The sequence below is a fragment of the Pseudorasbora parva genome, chromosome 20, assembly GCF_024679245.1.
Source record: "Pseudorasbora parva isolate DD20220531a chromosome 20, ASM2467924v1, whole genome shotgun sequence".
NCBI classification, from domain to species: Eukaryota; Metazoa; Chordata; class Actinopteri; order Cypriniformes; family Gobionidae; genus Pseudorasbora; species Pseudorasbora parva.
This window is the reverse complement of record NC_090191.1, coordinates 6,202,374-6,219,007: the sequence shown is the minus strand read 5'-3', so window position 1 is coordinate 6,219,007 and position 16,634 is coordinate 6,202,374. Positions and strand designations below refer to the sequence as shown.

The 16,634-nt window shown below is 37.5% G+C and overlaps 1 protein-coding gene across 5 annotated transcripts; it reads right to left on the bottom strand.

Annotated features, from left to right (window-relative positions):
- Positions 1-3,325: 3,325 nt before the first annotated feature.
- LOC137049353 (gastrula zinc finger protein XlCGF8.2DB-like) lies at positions 3,326-14,542 on the bottom strand. Of its 5 annotated transcripts, none has more exons than XM_067427890.1 (4): positions 14,488-14,514; positions 13,860-13,974; positions 10,148-10,370; positions 3,326-5,890 (listed from the first exon to the last, which is right to left on the bottom strand). In XM_067427890.1, exons 3-4 carry the CDS (start codon positions 10,305-10,307, stop codon positions 5,127-5,129), a joined length of 924 nt encoding a protein of 307 aa, XP_067283991.1. In that variant the 5' UTR covers positions 10,308-10,370; positions 13,860-13,974; positions 14,488-14,514; the 3' UTR covers positions 3,326-5,126. The 5 variants fall into 5 exon arrangements, with proteins under 5 accessions (XP_067283991.1, XP_067283993.1, XP_067283990.1 ...); XM_067427892.1 differs by having other exon boundaries at positions 13,860-13,971; positions 14,488-14,513; XM_067427889.1 differs by lacking the exon at positions 13,860-13,974 and having other exon boundaries at positions 14,488-14,542.
- Positions 14,543-16,634: the final 2,092 nt, after the last annotated feature.

Sequence of the window (16,634 nt, the reverse complement as noted above, 5' to 3'; positions counted from 1 at the left end):
AAATAGTCATACTTGTCTCCTTCACGGTCAAAAATGATCGACATAGGAAATGAATGGGAAATACGCAAAAACACAAAAACCCAGGGAATCTTTTAGTGATACAAACCACAAATCAGCCATGAACCAGAAAAAAGTGCATAGCAATGTACGGGCGACAGTCTAAAATATCAAGAGTGCAAAATAGACACAAATACGACTAATACAGAGCAGATTTTTGCAAATGTGTGAAACAAAATCAATAATTCAGCCCCAATGCAAATACAATAATGTGTTCATAATGTACAACAGAGTTGTGTAACCAAATACAAGTACTGCAGTGCAGTGCAGAAGATACAACAAAACCATCAGAGTCCAGTGAAGGAGAGACTAATCCAGCAGAACAAGTTGGTGGAGGGGTCACTCTGCACCAGATGTACCTCATGTGCTTTGGCCTGAACGAGTAACTTTACCTCCAAACCAGTTCACTGTGACGGATGATGAGATGCGACAACTCACAGAAAAAAATAATCCATTTTGCCCCCAGGAAAATCTTGGAGTAAATGTCCTCAAAGATGTTCTGTCATTATAGGAAAACCTATAGACCCAAAGATCACTGACAGATGGGAAACACACACAGAATCCACATCCTGACATCGGGGCGTGTGTCAGTACTGAATTTAGTTCCTGGTTTAAATCACATTCATTAACTCTTTTTTTAGTGCCATCAGGCATATGTAACAGAGGCCAGTTAGTAGGGCTGGGCGATTTCCCCCCCCTAAAAAAATCTTGATTTAAAACAAATTTTTTCCTGCCCCCCATTTAAAACAAAACAATTGCAAACTGTACATACATTTTAAATATATACATTTATTATATTTAATTAAAGTGCATCAACAAAAAATATATGTGATATATTTTTCATGTAAAACTGACCTTTTATTTTGATGGGTTGCCGTGAATACCTTTGAGTTTCTTTGTGTTTATGATATGATGGTGGTTTTTCTCAAATTAAACGGTAAAATGCTTGTGGCGTGTGACTCTCAGAGCAGCTCCGGAGATGACGGACATGCGTTTATGCGTTTGAAAAACCGATGTTTTGAAAATATGAATCGATTTGACAAACCAACTCGATTTTTAAATCAAATCCATTTTTTCCCAGCACTACCAGCTAGTAGTAGTTGCTGTGCGAGTAAACCTCACTCCTCTGACAGACTGATCTCATGAAATGGCGTATGACACGCCAATTCCAATGCAATTTTGGCATGCTATAAAGTCGCATAATCGCTCTTTAGCGGGTTTATCAACGTCGTTTCATTCTACCCCCCCACACTGCCCCTACCTCTAAACCTACCCATCACACACACAGCCCCTAAACCTACCCATCGCAAGAAACATTCTCCATCTTTACATTTTCAATAAAAACTAATTTAGTATGTTTATAAATCCATTTACCTTGTGGACACACACACACATATTCAGATACTTTTTGAACGCGTAACTCAAACTCTTCCCTAAACCTACCCATTTGTGTATTATAAAAAACAGGATAACAGGCAGATACGACTGCAGGCACAATTTATTCAGAAAGTACAAATACTCCAAGTGTTCCGAGGCCAAACGATTGATTTGTGTGAAGATAATCCCCAAAAGCAATCAGAACGTCGAGTCCATCAGCCAAAGATTGACATTGATTACATTTCAAATATTGCCACCGGAAGAAACATCAGGTCAGCTTTGACAGCATTGGCTGTCGTGTGTCTCGTGACCAATTGTGTCATTCTAATTGTCGTCTCGTGTATCATTTGAATCGTGCGTGTGTGTTCTGTTCACGAAGGGGCGCGATCATCATTTCAACGACTAAAATGTGAGATCAGGTTGGCAGAATTACACGGCGTAGACATACTTGCGGAGATGATGCTTCGTTTAGGCGTAGACATACACGCGGATAGCTCAAAATGCATATAGATAACACGCCACTTGGCTTTAGAAAGTGCCGTGTATGTTTACGCAAAGTCATGATGTCATGTTGCCTCTGACCTCAAGAGATGCTCTAGCGACTGACGCTAGAGGTTGCAGCCTTTAGCTTCCTTATTAGAGCGTCCGACTCTCATGCCGGTGGACCCGGGTTCGAGTCCCTGACGGTTCAATACACGCTTGTAAATTGCGTTTTTAATTATTTAAATTTTTCTTTGTTTAAAATATTCCTCAGTTTAGAGAGAAAAATCACGTACATTTGTGAATCATGTAAATCATGTACAGTTGCTGTGAATCAATTGCATATTGAAGACTATGTAGTTTTAATTTCAGCCTACATTTATTCATTTCCGTAGGCCTATGCTGCTGTACATCTCTCAGCTGCCACTGTAAATCTTTATTTTATATTATACACCAGGAATGTGTACAAGGTTTTTTTTTAAAGTTAAGTTTAAGTAAGGTTTTTCAAGTAAAATAAAGAAAGAGTATTGCAATAAAAAACATTTTCTCCTTAACCATTTTCTGTTCCTGTCGCCTAAGAATACCGTAAATCCTCTAATATTGGCCTGTATTCCATTAGCGGCCGGGTCTCCAACATTGGCCAGTCTCGCCTTCACCGAAGGTAAATAAAGGCTGGTCTCTAATAGTGGCCTGGGCTATTATTAGAACCAACATTTTTCTGGGCAGGCCTCAACATCAGGGGTGTAGCCAGCGGACGGGCCTGTGCCCACTATGATGACTAGGCCCCCTCAGTTTATTATACAAATATAATATTTGTTAAATAACAGTTGTTTCAATTATTTTAACATAATTACAAAATTATTAGAACATCTCAAATACTGGAATAAATAAAAAAAGTTTTTTACAGTCTATTTTTTTTGCATGTTTGATTGACAGCTGTGTTAAGGCAATAGGCTGTCTCATGTATGTGATGCGGCTCACGCCTGTGACTTCATGAAGTGTGTTTACCTATTAACTGTGCAAAATTCTATAAAAAGGACTTTTAAAAAATCACGTTGATGTGGGAGAGAACCCATCCATCAGGCCGGAAGTAACGTTAAGACTTTTCAATTGCCTGCGCGAGGATGACAGACGGGCAGCGGAACATGAGGAGGACGAAGAGGAGCTGTACAATAATGAACTTGTAGAGGCTGGCGCGAGTGATGAGGAGTTTACAGGGAGAAATGAAGAGGAGGAGGAAACTGAGGGGGACGAGGATTAAACAGAATTGGAGGATTTTTTTTAAACTTCAAACCAAACGAGACAGGAATGGTTAAACTTTGGAGCGGTAAGGTGTCTGTTGCCTTTTGTTATGAATCAATAACCTAATTATCACTGTGTATGGTTAAGTGTTTGCACTTCTGGTAGCCTATGTTTGCTACGTATTTGTTACCATATTGCTACACTGGAATTTAGCGTGAATTACCAGTATTTGTTGTTAATGTTCTGTATGCATACCATAATGTTATGGTAACTGTACGTTTTCAATAAAAGAACATTTTATTTTATTTTATAGGTTGAAATAGACGCAAAATCTAATTTTTATTCATTCTACTGGTAGTTTGATATGCTCAAATAAAAATTGAGGCCTGCCTCTAATTCTGGCCTCCTTCCAATAAAGGCCTGGAACGTGATGCGCTTGAGTAAAATAAAGGCCCCGGCCTATACTAGAGGATTTACGGTAGAATAGCAAAAAAACGAACCGAAAATCTGTGGTTAAAAACAGAGTTATGTATTGACCGTGGACTAACTGTATTGTTGCAGCCCTACTTACCACACACACACATTACGCAAGTAGAATACGCACAACACACCTCACGGATTACACTATAGTGTAGTCATCTCATCTTATCATGATCACATTGGATCGAAAGCAGACGTGCTAGTTCCAGGCTTGACCGAAAGACATTTGAAGTCATTTAAATTCAAAACTCAGACAGCAGCGAGGGTTTGAAATAACTAATACGATTCTGATCACCGTATAAGGCAGAAATATAATTATATGTGATGCAAAACACTAATACCCCTATCATCTATTTATTTGGTTCCATATTTTATCTGGTAATACACCTAGTCTCTTAAAGCAGACTGCCTTATATGCATATTTAGCTGTGCTTATATCATAAAATATAGCCTCCTCTATCATAACTCCTGTTTTTCATTCGAGAGCTCGCTCTGTTTCTCTGGCTGAAATTATAACACTATACTGGGACTGGAGAGAGCCCTCAAAGCTCCTCAGATGGTTAAAAAATTACAGAAAAGATCAATCTTCCTAAGGAAATGTGAAGTAAACATATGAGAATGTTTTAATGTCCTTTTGGATTAAAGCCCCAGAGTTTTGTGCTATCCTGTGACTAGAAATAAACAGAAACAGATGTGACTGAATAAGTAACTCCTCCCTCTTTTGAGAAATATTGGTAAAACCACTCTTTCTTTACGATAACTGCGCCATCCTGACACAAATTAATTAATTATTATCAACTTTTATTGTAAAATTGTGGTAAAACTGATGCTTGGGTTTTAAATCTTTAAGCAAAACACAAAAAAGGCAAACATTTATCAAGTTCGTTTAGCAATTGTTCTAATTTCCAGTCTGATAAAATGTCCTTTTGTTAGTGAAATGATGGGGTTGTGTAATGTTGTTTCAGAGAGAAGAGTTAAGGTAGAGTTTAGTAAAGCACTGGAAACACAGTGTGATTTTGAGCTCAGAGTTACAGGACAGAGACTATTAGCCCCGTCCGGCCCATTGAAAGCCTTGGCTCGCACTAGCCCGAATGTGGATAAGCTGCTATTGTTATGTTATTTTTTTGTGCAGTACAATAGTATGTATTTTAGTTGATACAGATTTATACTTCTTTTGACATGTAAAATTGTGACTAATTCATTCTTAATTTGGCTGATCAACACATTGAGTCTAATTCTGACTCCGGCTTCTTTACTCTGCTCAAGTCACTGGACATTATTTGGGAATTCAGACCTCTTATGGTTATTTAATACCATAACAATAATCAGCACATTAAAGAGTCTCTCAAACATGAGGCGTTTCCTTTCTGTGAAATTCATCCCACACAGATGACATATAAAAACAGTTTCATACAGCAATACTCATGTGGTACTTAAGGGCTATGTCATAACCTAAAACCTTTCCCACAGTGACCACATGTGAACGGCTTCTATTCAGTGTGAACTCTCATGTGCGTGTTAAGGTTTGCTTTTTGAGTGAAACTCTTTCCACACTGTTGGCAGGTGTAAGGCTTCTCTCCAGTGTGAGTTCTCATGTGGTATACAAAGGTTTGTTTTTGAGAGAAACTCTTTCCACACTGAGGGCAGGTGTAGGGTTTCTCTTCAGTATGAATTCTCAGGTGTAGGTTAAGGTTTCCTTTTTGGTTGAAACTTTTTCCACATTGTTGACAGGTGAACGGCTTCTCTCCAGTGTGAACTCTCTTGTGTAGGTTAAGGCTTCCTTTATGTTTGAAACTCTTTCCACACTGTTGGCAGGTGAACGGCTTCTCTCCAGTGTGAACTCTCATGTGTAGGTTAAGGCTTCCTTTATGTCTGAAACTCATTCCACACTGTTGGCAGGTGAACGGCTTCTCTCCAGTGTGAATCGTCATGTGGTCTTTAAAGTGGTGTTTTTTATTGAAACTCTTTCCACACTGTTGGCAGGTGAACAGTTTCTCTCCAGTGTGAATTATCATGTGGTCTTCAAAGTCTTGTTTTTTACTGAAACTCTCTCTACACTGAGGGCATGTGAACGGTTTCTCAGTGTGAATTCTCATATGTCTTTTAAGGCTTCTTTTTGTAGTGAATCTGTTTCCACACTGTTGGCAGGTGAACTTACTTATAGTTCCCCTTGTTATGAAATAGTTATTCTCAAATTGATCTTTTTCCTCCATGTCATTCAGTTCTTCACTCTCCTCTTTCAGCCCCGTCAGGTCTAAGGTAAAAAGAGACAAATGCAAAATTAACACCAGTTTAATGGCACAAAACATTTAGACAAAGTATCAAAATCAACATACAACTAGATCATAATTCCATTGGCATCGCACCAGGAGGGAAAAGGGCACAGTGTCCAGAAGGCCCACATTTTCATCTTCCCCTGAGCTTTAGCAAATGTCTCATGAGCTAGCACACAAGTTTTCTGAAGCCGAACATGGAATTGATTGACAATCGAACACATTTGTTTTGAGTCCTAAATGCCTAGCATTCTCTCTTGTAGAGCTTTCAGTGGTCCTCTCACAGTATGGCCAAAGACCAGCTCTGATGGGCTGAACTTGAGACTACTGCACTGTTTCATGGATAGACAATAAAAGCAAAGAAACACCTTTGTCCCACTTAGACCATGTCTCAATGCAGTATTCCCTAAGCATTGCTTTTAAGGTCTGATGCAACCCCTGACTCTGGATGATAATCACTGGATATGTGATGGGTAATATGAGCAATTTAAAAACTTTTAAAGCACACAATTTATATAAAAGTGGTAAAAAAAAACGTTAAAGGTTTAACAACTGGTCGAGATGTGATTTTACAGAGTGGAATTGCTTCCGGGTATCTGGTAACTGTGCACATAATCTTCAATATAAACTGGTTACCAAATAGTGGCATGGATTAATAATGATACTGAAACAGAATGGGTTAACATGAACATTGATCTTGTTGGCGGATGGATGAAAGGAGTGAGGTCTAAACACAAGGAGAATAAATAGGGAAGCAAACAAAAAGAGGGTAACGGGGGAAGATGGAACAATTAATCAGAAAAAAAGGTGGTGGGTTTATACAATAGACAGGAGAGCACATGGAACAAGAAAACACGAGATAAGCCATGTGCTCACACAAACATGACAAACAAGCACATAGCCAGCAGGGACAAATTACAAGTCATGTACTCACAAAAAGACAAGACAAATACAGGAGTGCCAGGGCTGTCACAAAACCAAGAATAAGCTAGACCGAAGTGACAGAACCCTGACAGAGCTGTACTAGGTGTTGCTTTCGTCAACGAAAAGTATGACTAAATATCGTCGTCAACGAACCTTTATCATGTGAAGAAAACAAGACGAGACGCATCGTAAATGCTGGTGATGTGATGACAAATAAAAACGAGACTAAATGTGGTTCTCAAAATAAAAAATATGCTAAAATGTCTCTTCATTTTTGTTGACGAAAATGAGACGAGACGACAGGTCGTAACGTTATTTTGTCCTGTTATTATTAATAGTTTGCAATATTTCGGGGCGTCTCATTTAGGTGGCTGCATCCGCATTGCGCCAACGCAGGCAACGTCACTTTCTTCAAGCCCCCCTCACGGCATCATTTAGAAGATGCAGCTGCAGTGAGTTAAAGTCACGACGACAAACAATGTTAAGTCTGACACAGAATAAGGGAACGATGGCCGGCCAGTCGGGGTTCGTAAGCCCTATTTGGATGGTTATTGTTTCTCCTCGTGTCGTAAGGTGTTCATCAGGGGCTAGTCAGGGATTTTCTTGTCGTCTTAATCCAGAATATTCGTGTTTTTCTCCCACCACCCGTGTAAAAATCCCCGGCTGAATTACCTCCTGTTTGACAAACACCAAGGTGCCGTTTGAAACCACATCTCTGAGTTTTCAATAATTTATCATTTCAGAATTCGTTGTTTAAATTATATAATTTTTGCCCATTGCAGAACACTGTACGGTTTTGCTTAACTGTTATTTGGATGCATTTTAAAGATATAACGTTAATGTTAGACTTTACAAGAGCAAGACATTTCATCACCGCTCAAAAAAGAAAAGCATGTAAACATTTGTAATGTTCCATTATAACGGCAGCAATTATATATGTTAAAATAACCGCAGCACAATGTTTACCTTATAAGCAAATAAGAGGCTGTATTCACTTATTTCCACTCAGTTCCATGTGGAATAAAATTACATCCTTTATTTTGAGGTAAAATGCAAGACAGAAAACTATTTTAACTATAATGTGGACCTAATTTAAATAACTAAAAAAATAAATAGGATATTATTTTCCTATTATTAAGTTCAATAAGCATTTATTCTTATTACCACATTTGGAAAAACCTTGTTTGAATTGGTTTTGCCTAAAAGATGTTCGTTTTGTTTATTCTACTAAGTAAATAAAATTGCATTACTAAAAAGAGACGAAAATACAATTTTCATTAACTAAAACTAGACTAAAATGTCAGCAATTTTCGTCGACTAAAAATAGAGGAAAATAGTCATGGATAATTCTGATTAAAATAAGACTAAAATGCTCAGACTTTTAGTTGACTAAAACTTGACTAGACTAAAAAGAGTATGAACGTGACGAAAACTAATAAAAACTAAAATGACGGCTTGACACAAAGACTAGACTAAGTCTAGCAAAACTATACTAGACTAGCCAAAAACAATACTCAAACTAAGAGAGTGGGAAGGTGGTCATCTGATGTACTCATAACCACACCTTAAGTGATGGGTGATCCAAAAATCACAATGAATGTATAGTTCGCTCCCATCAGCTGTGGCCACTGAGGGAGCGATGCTGTGACCTCTATTGGATAAACAATTCTACTAAATAAATAAATATAAATGCTAATAATGAACCATCACCATGCACACCAGAGATGTGTGGATAAGCTTTGACGTCACCTGAATCCGCTGTTAAAAACTAACCAGCCACCCGATTTAATTTCAACACAATTATTCAAATTTGTGATGATATGGTTACATATAACTCTGAAGTACCGTATTTTCCGGACTATAAGTCGCTCCGGAGTATAAGTCGCATCAGTCTAAAAATGCGTCATGACGCGGAAAAAAACATATGTAAGTCGCACTGGACTATAAGTCGCATTAGGGCAGAGCTGGAGCCGCGCGCATGCGAGCGCGCGCGCATGCGAGCACCTGCTCGCGTGCACTCGCTCGTGCCCGCTTCACTGCATAACCCGAGCAGAAGAAAGAAAGTTTGAAGAGTGAGAAACTTGTAAGGGACTGGCGAAAAGCAGAGGTTACTTTAACTGTGATGAAGAAGAAAAAGAAATCTACTTGCGGACTGTAAGCAAGATGGCCAGAGCTGAAGGAACGAGTCCACAGACGCTTGAACTCTCTGCCGGGAGAGGCTCAGCCGCGCGAGACGAACGCTGTGAGACTCGTTCTCCGCTGCATATTTTACAACATGCTGTTTGTGTTTTGCAGAATAAGATTTTCTTTATGGGGGCATTTTGTTTGTGTTCAGTCTTTCTAAGTTGTTGTCTATAAGTAAATATTAGGCTACAGGAGCAGCATAGAGCGCATTCTCGCGGCTATATGTTTATTCTTGTCAGTCAGTATGAATTAAATTTGATATAGAAGTCGCACCTGACTATAAGTCGCAGGACCAGCCAAACTATGAAAAAAAGTGCGACTTATAGTCCGGAAAATACGGTAGATAGGGATAGAAAGATAACCAGTTTCACAATAAACCACAATAAAATGTAGTGATGGTTAGTAATATCACTTAAAATGTAATTGTCATTAAAACCAGGTGTGATTATCATAGTATTTGGTCATATTTTGGCTTTTACAAAAGTCCTGAGGGAAATTTAAGGGCAAAGGTCAAACTTACAATAGGACAAAATCAGCAGACTCTCATTTTTTCTTTCATTTCAAAATCTTTTTACAAGAAATCCTACAGGTCATAAAGAAATGTATTTCACCACCTCTAAGAAACGACAAGTGCTTATTCCTTATTTACCTAAATGTGTCGTTTGCCTTGCTTTACCAGAGGAAAAAAGCCTTGTGTTGACTTTCAAATGAGTAGACTTTATGCATTTGTGGTCAAATTTGTACATTTTCACATCAATACATTTTAATTCAAACAATGCATTGTCACTTTAATTCTGCAATCTAGCACAGCAAAAAATAGACTCGGTGTGGAAACAATCAGCGCACTGCTGCAGACGCACCGCTCCTGAAACGACTGCCGGACCGCATCCACATGCAGTTTGAAAGCTGTAGTCCGTTAACATGGGTACAGGAAAAAATACGCACCGCATATGCACTGAAGACAGAGTATTAGTGTTTGTCTGGTCATGTGAGCTCAACATGTCTGTCCACATGAGGCGACCCACCCATGTCATATATAAAGAACAGTCAAAAATATCACTAATTTCTGTAGAGCTGGACATTTTATTAATGATCAAATGACTGAGTTTCGCTTTGAGAATGAAACTAACCTGTTTGTTCCTCAGTTTCTTCATGTTTCACTCTGAATGTTTCTTCAATCTTCAGGTCTTCACTCTCCTCTTTCTTTGTTTGTTCCTCAGTTTCTTCATGTTTCAAAATGAATGTTTCTTCAATTTTCAGATCTTCACTCTCTACTTTAATAAACGCCATCTTTATAATAGTGCGTCACGTGGATCTCAGTCACTTCACCAAGGGATTTTCTGTGTGATTGTCCTGTTTAAGATGGGAATAATTAACAAACAAATACACACTCACATAAAAACACTCAAAACTTACACAAATTAATGAAAATGCAAATTATAAAATTATACACACCTTTAATATATTAGTTATATAATGTTTTGTAGAAATCGAGATATAAATAAATACAGCGCTTCGAATCACTGAATCATTTATTGTGAATCAATCGGTTCAATTGACTCTAAAGCTCCGGTTCTCTTGTCGGTCCGTGTATCATCTGATCATTTAATTTCCAGTTTGGAATGGAATAACGAGAACAGATAAATCGGCGTGTTAATTGGTTTTATGATTTCGTTTAAAAAACAAAAAATTAGATGGCTCGATTTTTCATTTTTGGTTTACAAATCGGTTTATGGTTTTGATATTTCATTTCCACACGTGGGTGGCGCTGCATCAGCACTATCAGATCAGCACTGCATTATAATATACTTTATTATTATGGAAATAACCCTAGATTAGCCTGACGTGGTCATACTCAATTCTAGTCAAAATATGAGTCTGAAACCGCTCCATTGGGCTGTGATTATGAGGCGTGTTTCAATCGATCCAGGGAAGACATCAATTGGATAGAACTTTCTAGGCCTACCCAATTGATGTCTTTCCTGGTTCGGTTGAAACACGCCTCATAATCACAGCCCAATGGAGCAAACCAATCAGAGCAATGAAGCGACGCATTGTCAAATGTCATCAGACAGAGCTCAACTGCACTGTGTTGCCAAGTCTGCGTTGTTTTCTGCGGTTGTTTTCTATGTCCAAAGGTTGAAGCGACTATTATGTGATATATAGACCCATGAGTGTGAATTTTAGCAGGCAATCTTGCCAAAATAATACATATTTTACCCCCAAACACCATTTTTCCCCCGGAGAACCCCCCCCGAGAAGCTATTGTTTAGGGCTAGTAGTTGGCGGATTTTGTTGTAAAAACTTGGCAACCCTGTCTGCATACGATCTGGAATAAACTAACTTTGCCGGTGTTGTAAAAAATGTTTAAGAATTTATTGATTCACAGAGTACTTACCCAACATGATCATCATCTTTGAGAGAAATTATGAAGGTGAATGCATACTAACAAGCTCTCCGTTTAGAATTCAAGTAAATATAATACAAGCCCCTTTGATGACGTGCATGATTACGTTTCTGTTTATCATCTGTCCGTCATCGTCTAAAGCCCGTCCTGATGATTTCATTGGTCCGAACAGTTTCTGTTCGGAGATAATTACTCCTCTATGGAGCAATGCCAGACCGAACTGCCCGACCTAAAAAGTTGTGGGCAGGGCTAAGTTCGGCTGGCATCCAGGCTAACCCTAGATGGCTTGAAGAACTCAAATACACCATATTTTGCTGCAGTCGTGTTTATTGTCGTCATGTTTAATCAAAGCTTTTCTATCTTCTGTTTATTTATCCTACAGCGTTAGCTTCCAATAGGGATTTCCCATAGACTGTAAAAAAATATGGATGTAGTGTCCGTGACATCACCCATAGGATTCTGATAAGCCCTTCTGAACCTTAAAGTAGGGGTGAGCTGGGCGTTGCCATCTTTCAAGCGATCATCTCGTGTCACTCCTGGATAACAGAAAATGGGCAAAAAGGCAGGATGTGGGTGACGCAATGACTATAGACGGCAGATAAATTGCTATCCACCTGTAACCACGCCCATAATTATGCAGAACTTTAAGGCTTTATATAACGTAAACGAACGAGTTATAAAAAAAATCACCCCCTCACAGTTGTCATGAAGGTCAAAATTAGCCTTATAGGCCAAAACCACAATTTGTACAAGGCTGTCAACATGTTTTTTTCTGCTGCAAAGTTGAGAATTTTAACATGAAGCTCAATGAGATTCTGCTCCCTTCTGGAGCATGTTGAGGAATTGCAGTTTACATTAGTTCCATATTAGCTTCAAGAGAGATGGGGGGAGGTTGCCGCTGGGGATTTCCTGAAAACTAGCGTCACTTCTTCTCTGAGGCAAATGTTGCGTTTTCCGCTTGAGGGCGCCCTCTGGCCTTCAGTATGAATTAAACCTCACAAGAGGTTCATATTTCATATTAAAGACATAGACTTTAAGAAATTCATATTACAGATAAACAACAGATTTTTATTATAATAATAATAATAATTAGTATTATTATATTTATTCTGACATACTCTTTTTAATTTGTAATTATGAAAATGTTATTGCAATGGTAATATTTCATATTTAAAAAAAATATGTTTCAGCAGTAATAAATCATAATTATTATGAGTCATATTAATAAATACAAAATGTTTTATACACGCAGTTTTCAATTGTAAAAAAAGGAAAAAATTTAATAAATAATAATCGCATTTTAATATCGCAATTTTAACCATAATAATAGCAATTATATTTTCAAAATGTAATATTTTCCCCTAATAGTGCAGCCCTAATATAAACTATTTCTTTTAAATTTTCAAAATTATTTACTTCACAGTCACACACGCGTATTATACATACACGCGTGCGTCATGGTACAGTTCAAGCCTTTTAATTATTTTTATTTATGTTTCAATTTTATCCAAAGAGACAGAACTATTTGCACTTTATTTATCAATGAGAAATCATACTCTATCATACTCAAAGAATACTGTGGCTCAAATGAATGGGGTCGCTTGCAAATCGCAACAGCACGAATTATGTGACCAACATATTTCTACTTTAAATAGTGTGTAGTTAGCAGTTTGTGGCGTTTTCAGAATTTTTAAATTTATTTACTAAATTGCATTTGTCAGTCCCACACTCGTATTCTGCCTGACAGAATGAAAAGCTCGCACTGAAGGCAGAGCTGTTTGACCAATCGGATGAAAGAGGCTTTTCAGCGCCGCCCACGTGTGGAAATATATATCAAAACCATAAACCGATTTGTAAGCCACAAACGAAAAATGAAAAATCGAGCCAAACTAAACTAAACAAAAAAAGAATAAACATGTTGATTTATCTATTCTCATTATTCCATTCCAAACAGCAAATTAAATGATCAGATGATACACAGACCCTAAAATCTAAAGCTCCGGTGTCATGACAAATCCTGTCCGCTTGTGAAATCGTGTCCGTTTATAGGACTCAACTTGGTAGCGGTTTTAAATGCCTCATCAAAAGCTGTTATACATGGTTCTAGACAAGCAATTGTTTAAAAATAAGCTATGAATTCATTGCCATACTAAGTTCACACACACACACACACACACACACACACACACACACACACACACACACACACACACACACACACACACACAACATTTATTTGAAATATGCTATAATGGGAGCAAAAACATGTTCTAAATTATTTTCAACTGATAAACTAAGTAATACTACCAATACAAAATCATGACATATTAATGTACCTATAATGTAAATAATAAAGAATGAAAAACAGTAAAATACAGAACAGGTGCACACATTAAATAGATTATATACAAGATATGTGTATCTTATATACTTACATAAGCACTTATCTTCTTCCTATCTTCTTCTTTCGGCTGTTCCCTATCCTCTGTATCCCCTTCTCTCTGTATCCTCTTCCTACTTATAAGCACTTATAGCTTCAGTTATATACTACTAGCAAATGAAACATGATTTGTAAGACATTAAAGACTATCTTAGCACAATTTAAACAACAAAAATCAAAACACAATTGTGTAAGAATTGTAATCAGGCTCTGAACAGATTACCCATTAAAAGTTATTTCAGCCAATAGAACAATAGAATCGCTCTGGGGTCCTATAAGCAGACACGATTTGTCATGACACAGGTTCCATGCGTCTCAATCAGCTCCCTAGTTCACAAGTCAGATCAGGACATAAGTCAATGGGCTGACTCACTGATCAGTGCCCTGACAACTGAACTAGGGAGCTGACTGAGACGCACCCGTTCTCTCTTCACTCGCCCAGAGACTGAATTCATGTTTGAACTAATTCACGACAAAGCGAAATGAGACGCTCCTTCTCGTGAGTTTATTGTGTTACTCACACAACGCTGATAAATGTTAGATAATAGCAATGTAGCAATGCAGTGTTACATTTAATTACATACCATTCATTCTGTGTCACTTTAAACCCTTAAAACACAAACCTTTCTACAGCAGAATCACAACAGATGCAGGAGCGCGGCGCGGACTTATGACGTCATAATCCAAGAACAAAATAAAAGTCCCGTTCACTGCTGAGTCTAAAATCACAAAAGTGCATAGAAATGTACCTAGTTAAATATATTAATAAAACAAGAAAAGAGGACAAAATTCAGAATTGAATGTATTATTGAAATACATTTAATAACATAATGACAAGTTAATAATAATGTTCACATTGAGATATAAAATAATTTTTACTGTTTGTATACAGTATATAAAATACACATTCAAATTTGTATTAATGATTACATATCATAACTTTACAAGCAAGTAAAAGGGTTTCTGTGGGTCCTTAAACATTTAGTTAAAATTAAAAGTAAAAGGCCATAAAAAGTATAGTAAAACAATCTTTTGTTCATGATCATTTTAACAGGCCCTTGTGTCTGTAAAAACAGAGGTGCTGTGGTCTGGAGATATGCAGATAGATGTAGTTTGAGAGACTAGAGAGACTGAGCAGTTTAGATTCAACACTCAAACTAAAGCTTTTTTTCTTTTGGTTTATGTCTACTTTAAACATGACCCAAATAATATGAAAATAAATCTACTGATTCAAGGACAATCATATTGTACACCTGTTTTCAGGTATTTTTAGACTCTATGAAATATATTTCCACATTTTTAATATCATGAAAAATCACTTAGATGCATTTTAAAACGCACACATATAGGAACTTTTATGTTTATTTTGATCACATTTGTCACAATTTGCATTTCAAATTAATTTATATCTGGTATAAATGGTTTCTTCACCCAAACAGTTTTACCTTTAAAAAAGTCTCTCGTTCTTTAGTAGTTTCCTAATATTTTCAGCACATCATTGGACAACATGTATTTATGTATTTCACCAATACACGCAACGATCATGTCTTTTATTATTTGTAAAGAATATTTGTATTGTCCTGCCCAGCTTATGTTAGCGGAGGAGTTAGAATAAGAATAACGGACTGGTAACGTAGTTGTTAGCTTTCTCTTCTCCAAATAAAAAAGTCCTTATATTCTTGATTAATTTATTGTAATACAAAACACAAAATTCTTGTTGCAATTGTGTTTCCATATTACTGATGTTAGCTATAGATTGTGTGTCGTTAGATAAAAGTCAGTAACATATTCGTTGTTAAAGGGTTACTTCAGCAATAAGCATATGGCCTTGTATCAGTAGCCTGGTTTTACCAGACTCTTGTACATTTCATTTGTACATAGAGTCTGGCCACTCTCTATTGACATTGGTTTATTTCCGCGAAGACGGGCACCCTGTTGAGGTTTAAAACTATTGGATCTGCCCTGAGCCACTCTGGATCTGCCATAACCAATCGCTAACGTTTGGTCGTGATGTATGTCATGCTCCCTTCGCCTGTTTCACACATGGAAATCCGACAAAATAAAAGTGCACATGTGCATGCCATCTCAGTAATACAACTAGGATAAAACCTAAAACTCGAGCATTCGGATTGTGATTTATTCACGTCACGGTGGAGAGGAGAGTTCTGTGATCGGAAACGCGGCACTCACGTGGTCCGTGACATGATTGTATGCTGTAAATAAAATGTCATGCTTGGTATGATAATAAATGCTGCTATAAATAACGGACAGATTCAAATGTTTAAGTGCTTTTATTTTAATTTGTTTGAGCGGTGATGAAATATTGCTCTTCTAAATACTTGCCAGCATTTTAAGGAAAAACAAGTCTAAATGCATTCTTAATAACAGCAAAGCAACCGTGTGGTGTTCTGCAGTGGTCAAAAATGATTACAAACAGTGAATTTTGAAGTGATATATTGTTGAAAACTCAAGAGAAGTGGATTCGGACAGCTGTTACATCAACACGACCTTGCGTTTGTCAAAAGCAGTCGGTAATTCGGCCAGGGATTTTTCCGCGGATGGTGAGAGATGGACGGCAATAAAATAACTGACCAGTCCCTGTAACTTAAATGATGGCAATACCTTCCGACCCCACGAGAAACAGTTACCGTCCGAATAGCTTCAGCCAACTCCTTCATCACTAACGAAGCGATCTGGAAAATCAAACTTTTCCCTAGTTTACCCTGTTGGAGGGCCACCAACAAACCCCAGCAAAGACTGTTATTGCTCC